Source organism: Heterodontus francisci, chromosome 19 (assembly GCF_036365525.1).
Source record: "Heterodontus francisci isolate sHetFra1 chromosome 19, sHetFra1.hap1, whole genome shotgun sequence".
Classification (NCBI taxonomy): Eukaryota; Metazoa; Chordata; class Chondrichthyes; order Heterodontiformes; family Heterodontidae; genus Heterodontus; species Heterodontus francisci.
The window spans coordinates 3,352,624-3,368,120 of NC_090389.1; the positions used below are offsets into that span (position 1 = coordinate 3,352,624).

The 15,497-nt window shown below is 47.3% G+C and overlaps 2 protein-coding genes across 5 annotated transcripts in view; both read right to left on the reverse strand.

The window, feature by feature from the left end:
- The window catches only part of LOC137379934 (NCK-interacting protein with SH3 domain-like), a 423,995-nt gene that overhangs the window by 335,362 nt on the left and 73,136 nt on the right, over positions 1–15,497 (reverse strand). The gene's annotated exons all lie outside the window — the stretch shown is intronic.
- LOC137379935 (uncharacterized) overlaps positions 1–15,497 on the reverse strand; it is an 82,531-nt gene that overhangs the window by 4,993 nt on the left and 62,041 nt on the right. Inside the window, exons 7-9 of the mRNA XM_068051322.1 lie at positions 6,774–6,908; positions 4,446–4,667; positions 3,360–3,666 (exon numbers count right to left, since the gene is read on the reverse strand). Of these exons, the coding sequence (XP_067907423.1) occupies positions 6,855–6,908 (54 nt within the window). The 3' untranslated portion in view covers positions 3,360–3,666; positions 4,446–4,667; positions 6,774–6,854. The remainder of the gene's footprint in view (positions 1–3,359; positions 3,667–4,445; positions 4,668–6,773; positions 6,909–15,497) is intronic.

The following is a 15,497-nucleotide window of genomic DNA, read 5'->3' on the forward strand; positions in this document are numbered from 1 at the left end:
AGAGAGGGGGGGTAGAGAGAGAGGGGGGGTAGAGAGAGAGGGGGGGTAGAGAGAGGGGGGGTAGAGAGAGAGGGGGGTAGAGAGAGAGGGGGGGTAGAGAGAGAGGGGGGGTAGAGAGAGAGGGGGGTAGAGAGAGAGGGGGGTAGAGAGAGAGGGGGGGTAGAGAGAGAGGGGGGGTAGAGAGAGAGGGGGGTAGAGAGAGAGGGGGGGTAGAGAGAGAGGGGGGGTAGAGAGAGAGGGGGGGTAGAGAGAGAGGGGGGAGAGAGAGGGGGTAGAGAGAGAGGGGGGGTAGAGAGAGAGGGGGGGTAGAGAGAGAGGGGGGGTAGAGAGAGAGGGGGGGTAGAGAGAGAGGGGGGGTAGAGAGAGAGGGGGGGTAGAGAGAGAGGGGGGGTAGAGAGAGAGGGGGGGGTTAGAGAGAGAGGGGGGGTAGAGAGAGAGGGGGGGTAGAGAGAGAGGGGGGTAGAGAGAGAGGGGGGGTAGAGAGAGAGGGGGGGTAGAGAGAGAGGGGGGTAGAGAGAGAGGGGGGTAGAGAGAGAGGGGGGGTAGAGAGAGAGGGGGGGTAGAGAGAGAGGGGGGGGTAGAGAGAGAGGGGGGGGTAGAGAGAGAGGGGGGGGTAGAGAGAGAGGGGGGGGTAGAGAGAGAGGGGGGGTAGAGAGAGAGGGGGGGTAGAGAGAGAGGGGGGGGTAGAGAGAGAGGGGGGGTAGAGAGAGAGGGGGGGTAGAGAGAGAGGGGGGGTAGAGAGAGAGGGGGGGGGTAGAGAGAGAGGGGGGGGGTAGAGAGAGAGGGGGGGTAGAGAGAGAGGGGGGGGGTAGAGAGAGAGGGGGGGTAGAGAGAGAGGGGGGGGTAGAGAGAGAGGGGGGGGTAGAGAGAGAGGGGGGGGTAGAGAGAGAGGGGGGGGTAGAGAGAGAGGGGGGGGTAGAGAGAGAGGGGGGGGGTAGAGAGAGAGGGGGGGTAGAGAGAGAGGGGGGGGGGTAGAGAGAGAGGGGGGGGTAGAGAGAGAGGGGGGGTAGAGAGAGAGGGGGGGGTAGAGGAGAGGGGGGGGTAGAGAGAGAGGGGGGGGGTAGAGAGAGAGGGGGGGGGTAGAGAGAGAGGGGGGGTAGAGAGAGAGGGGGGGGTAGAGAGAGAGGGGGGGTAGAGAGAGAGGGGGGGGTAGAGAGAGAGGGGGGGGGTAGAGAGAGAGGGGGGGGTAGAGAGAGAGGGGGGGTAGAGAGAGAGGGGGGGGTAGAGAGAGAGGGGGGGGTAGAGAGAGAGGGGGGGTAGAAGAGGGGGGGTAGAGAGAGAGGGGGGGGTAGAGAGAGAGGGGGGGGTAGAGAGAGAGGGGGGGGTAGAGAGAGAGGGGGGGTAGAGAGAGAGGGGGGGTAGAGAGAGAGGGGGGGTAGAGAGAGAGGGGGGGGGTAGAGAGAGAGGGGGGGGTGAGAGAGGGAGGGGGGGGTAGAGCAGAGGGGGAGGGGTAGAGAGAGAGGGGGGGGTAGAGAGAGGGGGGGGGTAGAGAGAGAGGGGGGGGTAGAGAGAGAGGGGGGGGGTAGAGAGAGAGGGGGGGGTAGAGAGAGGGGGGGGTAGAGAGAGAGGGGGGGGTAGAGAGAGAGGGGGGGGTAGAGAGAGAGGGGGGGGTTAGAGAGAGGGGGGGGTAGAGAGAGAGGGTGGGGGTAGGAGAGAGGGGGGGGGTAGAGAGAGAGGGGGGGGTAGAGAGAGAGGGGGGGGTTAGAGAGAGGGGGGGGGGTAGAGAGAGAGGGGGGGTAGAGAGAGAGGGGGGTAGAGTGAGAGGGGGGTAGAGTGAGAGGGGGGGTAGAGTGAGAGGGGGGTAGAGTGAGAGGGGGGGTTGAGTGAGAGGGGGGGGTAGAGTGAGAGGGGGGGTAGAGTGAGAGGGGGGGTAGAGTGAGAGGGGGGTAGAGTGAGAGGGGGGGTAGAGAGAGAGGGGGGGTAGAGAGAGAGAGGGGGGGAGAGAGGAGAGAGGGGGAGAGAGAGAGAGAGGGAGAGGGAGAGGGGAGAGAGAAAGAGTGTGCTGGGGGGGGGGGGGGGGGGGGGGGGGGATGCCAAAAGCATCAGTGCCAGGGCCTCAGCTATTTACAATCTATAATAATGACTGCAACAGAGACAGAGTAATGTATCTTAACTTTGCAGATGATACAAAGTTAGGTGGGAATGTAAACTGTGAGGAGGACACAAAGGCTGCAAAGAGATATAGACTGATTAAATGAATAGGCAACAAGGTGACAGACGGAGTATAATGTGGGGAAGTGTGAGGTTATTCACTTTGGTCGTTAGAACAGAAAAGCAGCAGAATATTTTTTTAAAAGGCATGAAACTTCGAAATGTTGATGTTCAGAGACTTGGGTGTACTCGTACAAGGAACACAAGGTGAGCATAGAGTACAAAAATAAAGAAGTCATGCTACAATTGCACAAGGCTTTAGTGAGTGCACATCTGGAGTACTGTATGCAGGTTTGGTCTCCATATGTAAGGATCAATTTACTTGCATTGTAGGCAGTACAAAGGTTCACTAGATCAGTTCTTGGGATGAAAGCGTTGTCCTATGACGACAGGCTGAGTAAATTTATTTCATTTATTTATTTAGAGATACAGCACTGAAACAGGCCCTTCGGCCCACCGAGTCTGTGCCGACCATCAACCACCCATTTATATGAATCCTATATTAATCCCATTACCCTCTCACATCCCCACCTTCCCTCAATTCCCCTACCACCTACCTATACTAGGGGCAATTTATAATGGCCAATTTACCTATCAACCTACAAGTCTTTGGGTGTGGGAGGAAACTAGAGCACCCGGCGGAAACCCACGTGATCACAGTGCAAACTCCGCACAGGCAGTACCCAGAATCGAACCAGGGTCGCTGGAGCTGTGAGGCTGCGGTGCTAACCACTGCGCTGCCCCAAATTCTGCCTATACTCTCTGGAGTTTAGAAGAATGAGAGGTGACCTCATTGAAAAGTACAAGATTCTGTAGGGGCTTGACAGGGTAGACACCGAGAAGTTATTTCCCCTGACTGGGGCACCTAGAATACGGAGTCACCCTCTTAGGATAAGGGGTCCATCATTTAGAACCGAGATCAGGAGAAATTTCTTTGTTCAGAGGGTTGTGAACCTTTGAAATTCCTTACTCCAGAGGGCTGTGATGCTCCATCGTTGAGTATATTTAAGGCTGAGACAGACAGACTTTTAGACTCTCAGGGAGTCAAGGGATATGGGGAGCAAGCAGGAAAGCAGAGTTGAAGCCCAAGATCAGCCATGTTCGTACTGAATGGCAGAGCAGGCTCAAGGGACCGTATGGTCTACACCAGCTCCTACTTCTTACATTATGTTCTTAACTTACTGGCATCATTTTTAAAATCTACTAACCAGAGTTTTAACAGAGACAGCTATCTCATCAGTAGCTTTAGCTGCTGTCTTGTGAAGTATAGGTCCATGTGGTTTCCTTGCCGTAGGAGGTCGAGAAAGAGCACCACTTTCAAGTAACTGTATTCCCAGCAGAAAGCTGCTCTCCCACAGTATATTGTTTCCAAGGTACTTGCACTCAAGGAGATTGATCGTGGCTTGAACCCTTTCAGGTACTCTCACTGGGTTCACAAATCTCTCCTGAAAAAATAGTGATAGATTGTCCAAGTGGTGGAGGAGATCTCTCAAGAAGAAAATGGCAAGTAGAATGCTGTAAATGTAAAGAGAGAAAATAAAACATTTCACAAACACAAGGAAATGGTCACCACAGCTACTGGATAACAATTTCTTCCCTTAGCAAATGTAATCGTGAACCTCTTATTTTAAAAATAATTTTAGAAAAAGGGGCTATGCACTTGCAGTGCAATTCATGGCGTCAGCCATGGCTCAGTGGCAGCACACTCACCTCTGAGTCAGAAGGTTGCAGGTTCAAATCCCACAGCAGGAACTTGAGCACAAAATCTAGGCCAACATTCCAGAGGAAGTGCTGCACCATCTGAGGTGCCATCTTTCAAATGAGATGTTAAATCACACTGCCCTCTCAGGTGGATGTAAAAAATACCACTGCACTATTTGAAGACAACCAGAAGACTTTTCCTTAATGCTCTGGCCAATTCTTAACCAATGCCTAAAAACTAGATTAGCTGGGCATGATCACATTGCTGTTTGTTGGAGCTTACTGTGTGGAAATTAGCTCCCGACTGACTTTCGTGCAATACAACGGTGACTAAACTTCAAAAGGACTTCACTGGTTGTAAAGCACTTTAGATCGCCTGAGGTCATGAAAGGCATTATATAAATGCAAATATTTCTTTTTCCCAAATAGTGGATTAATTAACCTTATTAGTAAACCTTCACTAATGAGTACAAGAAACAAAAATCGGAACTTTGCTGTCCACTATGTGTTAAATTTGAGCACCACATTCACAACAATCAGCTTGAACAATACATACAGATTTAAAATACACATTAAAATGGAGAACATAATACCGAGGTTGTTGGAGTTTAAGGAGAATGCTTTCTGCCGTGATGTCATGGTCACTGTAACTCATGTCAGAAAAATATATTATGAGAGTTTGGTAGGATTTGCAAATTGCTTGGATCGCCCTGCCTCGATTTATCCATTTGAGGTGGTAGGCCTTTGCCAGTTTCATGGCGCTCGTCTCCAGGACATGGAAGACCTCTTCCAAACCGCTATGTTTAACAGTGGATCTTTTTTTAAAGAGAGAGAAAAAAGTTACATGAAATAGCCACTTTTTCATCAGTCTTTCTTCCTCCTACCTTAACAGCTTTTAAAGCCCAAATTTGGGATAACCAAATTACTATATCCTGATTTACCTCAATCTTGACAAAAATCGTTAAACATTGGGTCATGGGTCCTCCCCAAATAAAAATGTGAGGAGTTGACATCAATGCTTTGGAGTAGAAATTGGACTGAGTAAAGTAGATCAATTTTAGGGTTTTAACCCATCTCAGAGAAAGGACATAAATCTAAGTTCTCAAACATAGTGCTCAAAAAGACAAGTGAATGGAGCCTTAATAATCTCAATCTAATCAAGTGTACATTTTTCAGCAAAAAACAACACTGTTATAACTGAGAAATGCCACAAAGTTTGCATATGTTGGAAATGGAAGGAAATTTCATGCTGATGCAACAGAGTGTACGAAGAGTCAAGGTACAGTATTGGCATAGTAAAAAGGAACCTCGACTGCAATGTACTCATACCATTAATAAAAATGGGAAAATGCACTAATCTAAGTAACAAACTCGCTTACATTGAGCAGTACAACTGTAAGATGAAAATGAATTTAGTATAACAGATTATGGAGGGTATTATTACAACCTTTGGAGTCTTAGATCTAATATTCAGCAAAGTTAAAATAATCTTTCCAAAACCAAAACAGAAAATGCTGGAAACACGTGGAGATCACCTGTGGAGAGAATAAACCAGCTAATGTTTTGGGTGTGAGCTCTGCTTGAACCCAGAATGTTAGCTGGTCCATTCACTGTGTTACGGGAGCACTTCTATTTTACTTTGTACAATATGTTTTAAGAAATTATGGTTGGATTATGGACACTGATTCATCTGGAATCTTGAAGAAGCTGAACTTTGAGTGTTTTTCTTAAAAGGAAGGTCAACAGAAGGTTGACCAGTAAACAAATATTTCTGTTTGCAAATAATCCAGCAGCGGGTTTGTGCTTGTGACTCTGAAAAGGGTGTTTACAAGGGAATGACAAACCAAGATTTTTGGTTATCATACGACTTGTGTCTGGAAAGGTTACTGTTTCATTTTTAACTGTTAAAAAAGCCAATGGGGGTTCGGCCAAGAACAGAAAGAAGTCTGCTTACTGACCTGCCAGGAAAATAGAAGACCCTGCTTATCTCTCTCTTGAAAAGCAAATCCTGTATCAAGTTGTACTGTTGCCTCCTGCATTTGAAGAAATTCTGCATCTTTGAAGGAACTTTGCAGCGAATGCATGAGAATTGAAACCTTTGTTGCTGCACACCTGATTTAAGACCTATGTGAAGCCTTCTGTAGCTGCATCTCGAAAGCCTAGCCAGACTGTTCATCAACATCTCCTGGAAAGAACTGTTCTGGGAAGCTTTCTCGTGGCAGCCACCTATTGTGTCTTCGTGTCTCCTCGCCAAAACAAATGACTTTCTTCTCTTCCGTCTCAGTTCTTTTTAATTCCTTCTATTTCTTTGTAACAGCTGTGAACAAAAATCCCTTTTTTTCCCTAGTTAACCAGTTGTGTATGTGTGTGCTTGTGCATCTCCGTGTGTGAGGGCTAGGATAAAATAAGGGGCTTTAATATTTCAATTCGCGTGTGTGTTTACTTTATTATTGGTTAAGACTTGAGGTATAATAAACGGATAATTTTTGTTTATGAAAGCAACCTGGTTGCTGTGTTTTTTTTCTCGGGAAAAATAGAGTTTCTGATTGACTGTTTCAGTAAGTGGGAAAATTTAAATATATGTAGTGACCCGTGAAGAAGTGGGACTGAATTAAAAGTGCACTCCTCCCTCCTCAGTCATAACAACTGCAACTGCACAAAGAGCAGATCAGCTAGTGTTCCAGGCCCTCCAAGCAGTGCTCGCACCAGAAACACAAGCTGGTTTATTATCTCCAGACAATACTTGATCTGTGGAGTGGCTCCTGCATTTTATAATTTGGTTTCAGATTTCCAGCAGTTCCTTTTTTTTTTTAGGTAGTAATTCTAGAAACTCCTTGCATGGCAGGTTTTGCAAAACAGGCTTCCCTCCACAAAGAATTGAAAACCCATTATATTATCAGCAGACAAACAATTTATTTTACCTGGCAATGTATGAATATATAGCTTTGAAGCAACCATCTATTTCTTGAAAAAGTGTAATTTCATTGTATGATCCTTAATGGCTAAAGCTCCGAATGTACCACAAAGTGCTGTCCAAGCAGCCATGGAATGTCTACCTATAAGATACAGGCAAGAGATTGTTGAATTAAAAATCAATGCAACAGCCTTTCGAGCCTTAAAGGGCACCACTGAGGGCCAAAACGTAAATATACATAGAATTAGGCATCCACCTGGAAGGGCTACAAAAAACTCCTCCATTTTACATTCTACAGTTGGTTGTAGCAAGCATAAAGCATTATTTCCAGTTTGCTATTTCCAAAGCAGATGGCAGGAGCAAGGAGGAAGAAAAAAGGTTAAATAACAGATTTTTAAATTACTTTTAAATTCAGAAACGGAAGGTAGAAAGAATAAAATTAGAAATTAAATTAGAAATAAGGCAGAACACGAGGAGTCACAGAGAAAACAGAATTAAAAGGTTTTTAAAAATAAATGAGGTAATATTCTAGTAATAAAGCTTGTCCTTGATGCTTGAATGCTTTTACCACTGTAAAGTTATTGTTTGATTCAGCAGTGAAAAAAAAGGTTGGCTCAGAGGTAGAAATTTCCCCGACCAGCCAGTAATCCAAAAGATAGTTAGTTATTCCTTTCACAAATTGAAGCTTTGTGCCTTGCCTAAATAGCACCAATTTCTCATTAAGTACTCATTATCTGCTGAGGACACTGTATCCCATCTCACTGAAGGTATCACATGAACCAATCGTGCACCACTACAAAGTCTCATGAAGTCATTAGCAGAAACACATACAAATATAATCTTACACCAGAGTTAAAAAATACACCACCACACTCTTATATGAACTTCTTATTAGGCTTCCTACTGCAGTCTCCTCTCTCTCCCCGTTCACTACCAGAATATATGCATCCTAATAATCGCTACATAACCAAGCTTATGTAACTTGAGTTTTCCGTGTCCATTCATGCATGCATTTTGGCTGTCACTCCAGACCCAAGACCATTACTTCCATTTCCACTTTCTCCTGCCCACATTTTTTAAAAGCTTTTTTCTCTTGACTCCTCCTGGTGCCCTTTCTTCTGTCGTCATGCATCCTTTCATTCCTCCACTTTCAGCTACTCTTTAACCTTCCTACTCTCCTGCCACAGTCCCAAGCTTGATTCCCTCTTAAATAAGCCTAAAGCTTCCCCCGTTCCTCTCCTCATATACTCTAAAGAGTCCAATGAGGCACTCACCGCCGCCTCCGTATGAACAGCAACGCCAGCAGCCACATTCGAATTTCACTCAGCGTACCTGATGGAGGCTACTCTTTTCTGTCCAATTCATTCCTCCCATTGCTGACCCTGTGGACTCTACCAATGGATCAGCCATCACTGCCCCACTATGCATCTCCCTCCAGAATGTCCAGGCACTTGTGCACAAAGCCCTTACCATCTATGAGCTTTTCTTTTCATCATCCAAAAGAAAAGACTTGCATTGATATTGCGCTCATAAGCTCAGGACGTCCCAAAGTGCTTTACAACCAATTAAGTACTTTTGAAGTGTAATTTATTTTTCACCATTCATTCATGGGATGTGGGTGTCACTAGCCAGGCCAGCATTTATTGCCAATCCTTAATTGCCCTCGAGAAGGTGGTGGTGAGCTGCCATCTTGAACCGCTGCAGTCCATGTGGGGTAGGTACACCCACAGTGCTGTTAGGAACGGAGTTCCAGGAGTTTGACCCAGAGACAGTGAAGGAACGGCGATATAGTTCCAAGTCAGGATTGTGTGAGACTTGAGGGGAACTTGCAGATGGTGGTGTTCCCATGCAGTTGCTGCCCTTGTCCTTCTAGTTGGTAGAGGTCGCAGGTTTGGAAGGTGCTGTCTAAGGAGCCTTGGTGCGTTGCTGCAGTGCATCTTGCAGATAGTAGACACTGCTGCCATTGGAGGGAATGAATGTTTGTGGATGAGGTACCAATCAAGCGGGCTGCTTTGCCCTGGATGGTGTTGAGCTTCTTAAGTGTTGTTGGAGCTGCACCCATCCAGGCAAGTGGAGAGTATTACATCACACTCCTGACTTGTGCCTTGGAGATGGTGGACAGGCTTTGGGGAGTCAGGAGGTGAGTTACTCGCCTCAGGATTCCTAGCCTCTGACCTGCTCTTGTAGCCACAGTATTTATATGGCTACTCCAGTTCAGTTTCTGGCCAATGGTAACCCCCCAGGATGTTGATAGTGGGGGATTCAGCGATGGTAATGCCATTGAATGCCAAGGGGAGATGGTTAGATTCTCTCTTGTTGGAGATGGTCATTGCCTGTCACTTGTGTGACGTGAATGTTACTTGCCACTTATCAGCCCAAGCCTGGATATTGTCCAAGTCTTGCTGCATTTCTACACGGACTGCTTCAGTATCTGAGGAGTCACGAATGGTGCTGAACATTGTGCAATCAGCAGCGAACATCCCCACTTCTGAGCTTATGATTGAAGGAAGGTCATTGATGAAGCGGCTGAAGAAGGTTGGGCCTTGGACACAACCCTGAGGAACTCCTGCAGTGATGTCCAGGAGCTCAGATGATTGACCTCCAACAACCACAACCATCTTCCTTTGCGCTAGGTGTGACTCCAAACAGCGGAGGGTTTTCCCCCGATTCACAGAACAACACATTGCAGAAGAGGGCCTTCGGCCCATCGAGTCTGCACCGATGCATTAAAGACACCTGACCTGTCTACCTAATCCCATTTGCCAGCACTTGGCCCATAGCCTTGAATGTTATGACGTGCCAAGTGGTCATCCAGGTACTTTTTAAAGGATGTGAGGCAACCCACCTCTACCACCCTCCCAGGCAGTGCATTCCAGCCCATCACCACCCTCTGGGTAAAAAAGTTCTTCCTCAAATCCCCCTGAAACCTCCTGCCCCTCACCTTTAACTTGTGTCCCCTTGTAACTGACCCCTCAAGTAAGGGGAACAGCTGCTCCCTATCCACCCTGTCCATGCCCCTCAATCTTGTCCACCTCGATCAGGTCACCCCTCAGTCTTCTCTACTCCAGCGAAAACAACCCAAGCCGATCCAACCTCTCTTCATAGCTTAAATGTTCCATCCCAGGCACCATCCTGGTGAATTGCCTCTGCACCCCCTCCAGTGCAATCACATCCTTCCTATTATGTGGCGACCAGAATTGCACACAGTACTCCAGCTGTGGCCTTACCAAAGTTTGATACAACGCCAACATGACCTCCCTGCTTTTGTAATCTATGTCTTGACTGATAAAGGCCAGTGTCCCATATGCCTTTTTCACCACCCTATTACCCTGCCCTTCTGCCTTCAGAGATCTATGGACAAACACGCCAAGGTCCCTTTGTTCATCGGAACTTCCCAGTGTCAGGCCATTCATTGAATACTTTAATGTCACATTACTCCTTCCAAAGTGTATCGCCTCACACTTGTCAGGGTTAAATTCCATCTGCCACCTTTCTGCCCATTTAACCATATCTTCCTGTAACCCAAGACACTCAACCTCACTGTTAACCACTCGGCCAATCTTGGTGTCATCCGCGAACTTACTGATCCTACCCCCCACATAATCATCTATGTCGTTTATATAAATGACAAACAATAGGGGACCCAGCACAGATCCCTGTGGTACGCCACTGGACACTGACTTCCAGTCACTAAAACAGCCGTCTGTCATCACTCTCTGTCTCCTACAGCTAAGCCAATTTTGAATCCACCTTATCAAGTTACCCTGTATCCCATGTACATTTGCTTTCTTGATAAGTCTCCCATGTGGTAACTTGTCAAAGGCTTTGCTGAAATCCATGTAAACTACATCAACTGCACTACACTCATCTACACACCTGGTCACATGCTCAAAAAATTCAATCCAATTTGTTAGGCATGACCTCCCTCTGACAAAGCCATGCTGACTATTCCTAATCAAATTTTGCCTCTCCAAGTGGAGATAGATTCTCTCCTTCAGAGTTTTCTCCAATAGTGCACAGTGGCGCAGTGGTTAGCACCGCAGCCTCACAGCTCCAGGGACCCGGGTTCAATTCTGGGTACTGCCTATGCGGAGTTTGCAAGTTCTCTCTGTGTCTGCGTGGGTTTCCTCCGGGTGCTCCGGTTTCCTCCCACTGCCAAAGACTTGCAGGTGATATGTAAATTGGCTGTTATAAATTGCCCCTAGTTTAGGTAGGTGGTAGGGCATATGGGATTACTGTAGGGTTAGTATAAAATGGGTGGTTGTTGGTCGGCACAGTCTCGGTGGGCCGAAGGGCCTGTTTCAGTGCTGTATCTCAAAAATAAAAAAAATAATAAAAAAAATTTCCCTACCACTGACGTGAGACTCACTGGTCTATAGTTCCCTGGCTTATCTTTTTCTTAAATAGTGGGACCACATTAGCTGTTCTCCAGTCCTCTGGCACCTCCCCCGTGGCCAGAGAGGAATCAAGGTCAGGGCCTCTGCAATCTCCACCCTCGCCTCCCACAGCATCCTGGGACACAAATCGTCCAGACCTGGAGATTTGTCTACTTTCAAGCCTGCCAAAACCTCCAATACCTTGTCACTCCCTATGACAATTTGCTCAAGAACCTCACAGTCTCTCTCTCTAAGTTCCATATCTACATCCTCATTCTCTTGGCTGAAGACAGATGTGAAGTATTCATTCAACATCCAACAATGTCCTCTGGCTCCACCCACAGATTTCCCCTTTGGTTCCTAATGGGTCCTACTCTTTCCCTGGTTATCCTCTTCCCATTGATATACTTATAGAATATCTTGGGATTTTCCCTACTTTTACCAACCAGAGCTTTCTCATGTCCCCTCTTTGCTCTCCTAATTGCTTTCTTAAGCTCCATCCTACACTTCCTGTACTCCACTAATGCTTCCGCTGATTTGCTCTCCTTGTATTTGCTAAAAGCCTCTCTTTTCCTTCTCATCGTACCCTGAATGTTTCTGGTCATCCATGGTTCTCTGGGCTTGTTGCTCCTACCTGATACCCTGGAAGGAACATGCTGGGCCTGTACCCTCCCCATTTCCTTTTTGAATGCCCCCCACTGCTTATCTGTAGATTTCCCGACAATTAACTCTTTCCAGTCTACCTTGGCCAGAACCTGCCTTATTTTACTAAAATTCGCTCTCCCCCAATCCAAAACCTTCTTTTGCAACTTGTCTATTTCTTTCTCCATAACAAGCTTAAATTGTACCATGTTGTAGTCGCTATCATCAAAATGCTCCCCCACCAACACATCAACCACCTGTCCGGCTTCATTCCCCAGAATTAGGTCCAGCACTGCACCCTCCCTAGTTGGATCCTCTACATATTGAGCTAAAAAGCTCTCCTGTATACATTTTAAGAACTCCACTCCATCTCAGCCCTTAACACGATGACTATCCCAATTAATGTTGGGAAAGTTGAAATCACCTAATATAATTACCCTATTATTTTTACACACCTCTGCGAATTGCACACATATTTGCTCCTCAATTTCCTGCTGACTATCTGGGGGTCTATAATAAACACCTAGCAATGTGGCTGTCCCTTTTTTATTCCTAAACTCTACCCATGAAGCTTCATTTGATGCCCCCTCCAAGATATCATCTCTCCTTACTCCAGTAACTGACTCCTTAACTAATATTGCAATGCCCCCTCCTCTTTTACTCCCTCCTCTGTCTCGCCTGAAGATTCTATGTCCCGGGATATTGAGCTGCCAATCTTGCCCATCCCTAAACCATGTCTCCGTGATGGGCGGCACAGTGGCGCAGTGGTTAGCACCGCAGCCTCACAGCTCCGGCGACCCGGGTTCAATTCTGGGTACTGCCTATGCGGAGTTTGCAAGTTCTCTCTGTGTCTGCGTGGGTTTCCTCCGGGTGCTCCGGTTTCCTCCCACAGCCAAAGACTTGCAGGTTGATAGGTAAATTGGCCATTGTAAATTGCCCCTAGTATAGGTAGGTGGTAGGGGAATATAGGGACAGGTGGGGATGTGGTAGGAATATGGGATTAGTGTAGGATTAGTATAAATGGGTGGTTGATGGTCGGCACAGACTCGGTGGGCCGAAGGGCCTGTTTCAGTGCTGTATCTCTATAAAAAAAAATCATAATTCCATGTGTCAATCCTTGCCCTTAACTCATCCGTTTTACCTGTAATACTCCTGGCATTAAAGTAGAGGCCATCCATCCTGGTCTTACTCCCTTGAAACTTACTTCCGCTGTATTCCCTCTGACTTGTTTGCTTTCCTGTGTTTAGCTGTGCCCCTATTCTGCTAGGAGTCTGTGTCCCCTCCCCCTGCCAAATTAGTTTAAACTCCTCCCAACCGCACTAGCAAACCTGCCAGCAAGGATGTTAGTCCCCCTCTGGTTCAGATGTAGACTGTCCCTTTTGTACAGGTCCCACCTTCCCCAGAAACGGTTCCCATTGACCTCAGTTTTGCTAGGGCTCCTTGACGCCATACTCGGTCAAATGCTGCCTTAATGTCAAGGGCAGTCACTTTCACCTCTTGAGTTCAGCTTCTTTTTCCATGTTTGAATCACGGCTGTAATGAGGTCAGGAGCTGAGTGGCCCTGGCGGAACCCAAACTGAGTGTCACTGAGCACGTTATTGCTAAGCAAGTGCTGCTTGATGGCACTGTTGATGACACCTTCCATCACTTTACTGATGATTGAGAAGCTGATGGGGCGGTCATTGGCCGGGTTGGACTTGTCCTGTTTTTTGTGTACAAGCAATTTTCCATATTGCAGGGTAGATGCCAGTGTTGTAGCTGTACTGGAACAGCTTGGCTAGGGGCACAGCAGGTTCTGGAGCACAGGTCTTCTGTACTATTGCCGGAATATTGTTAGGACCCATAGCCTTTGCAGTATCCAGTGCCTTCAGTCGTTTCTTTATATCACGCGGAGTGAATCGAGTTGGCTGAAGTCTGGCATCTGTGATGCTGGGGACTTCAGGAGGAGGCCGAGATGCATCATCAACTCGGCACTTCTGGCTGAAGATTGCTGCAAATGCGTCAGCCTTATCTTTCGCACTGATGTTCTGGGCTCCCCCATCATGGCAGATGGGGACATTTGTGGAGCCACCTCCTCCAGTTAGTTTAATTGTCCACCACCATTCACGGCTGGATGTGGCAGGACTGCAAAGCTTAAAGCTGATCCGTTGGTTATGGGATCGCTTAGCTCTGTCTATTGCATGTTGCTTACGGAATTTGCCACGCAGATAGTCCTGTGTTGTAGCTTCACCAGGTTGACACCTCATTTTGAGGTATGCCTGGTGCTGCTCCTGCACTCTTCACTGAACCAGGGTTGGTCTCCTGGCTTGATGGTAATGGTAGAGTGGGGTTTATGCCGGGCCATGAGGTTACAGATTGTGGTTGAGTACAATTCTGCTGCTGCTGATGGCCCACAGTGCCTTAAGAAAGTCCAGTTTTGCATTGCTAAATCTGTTCGAAATCTATCCCATTTAGCACGGTGATAGTGCACACATCACGATGGACGGTATCCTCAATGTGAAGGCGGGACATCGTCTCCACAAGGACTGTGCGGTGGTCACTCCTACCAATACAGCCATGGACAGAAGCATCTGCGGCAGGTAGATTGGTAAGGATAAGGTAAAGTATGTTTTTCTCTCGTGTTGGTTCCCCCACCACCTGCCGTAGACCCAGTCTAGCAGCTATGCCCTTCAGTACTCAGCCAGCTCAGTCAGTATTGGTGCTACTGAGCCACTCTTGGTGATGGACATTGAAGTCCCCCACCCAGAGTACATTATGTGTCCTTGCCACCCTCAGCGCTTCCTCCAAGTGGCGTTCAACATGGAGGAGTACTGACTCATCAGGTGAGGGAGGGCAGTAGGTGGTAATCAGTAGGAGGTTACCTTGCCCATATTTGGCCTGATGCCATGAGACTTCATGGGGTCCGGAGTCGATGTTGAGGACTCCCAGCGCAACTCCATCCCATAGTCAATGTAATGCAAGAAACACAGCATCAAATTTTCTCACAGCAGGCTCCCAGACATGTGATGATAACCAGATTACCTGTTTTAGTGATGTTGAGTGATTCAGGGACGAATATTGGCCAGAACAGAGACATAAGTTCACTACTCTGCTTTGAAATAGAGTCATGCAATCTTTCATGTCCAGCTGAGAGAGTAAAGGGATCTCAATTTAACATATCGATTGAAAGACAGTATCTCCGACAGTATAGCACTCACGCCCTCCAGTACTGTAGTGCTCAAGTCTCTGGAGCGGGACTTGAACACACAATCTGACTCAGTGTGCTACCAACTGAGTCACAGCTGACATTTTGCATGACATCATGGCCTTGACAGAAACCTGGCTGAGGGGTGCTGACACCTTCCCCCTAAATGAAGTCTCTCCTTCCTGCTTATACACTTCACCACTTGCCCCACCAAGATCATCACAGTGGCCGTGTGGTTCGCACCACCAAATCACACCTTGGTCTGTCCCCCTACTTCTCTGGCACTTTCTCCTCTTTTGAGCATGGTATCATAGAAAGTTTAAGGCATAGAAAGAGGCCACTTGGTCGATCGTGTCTGTGCCGGCTGAAAAACCATCCACCTATTCTAATCCCACCTTCCAGCATTTGGTCCGTAGCCCTGCAGATTATGGCACTTGAGGTGCATATCCAGACTCCTTTTGAATGCGTTGAGGGTTTCTGCCTCAATTACCCTTTCAGGCAATGAGTTGAAAAAGATTTTCCTCATCTC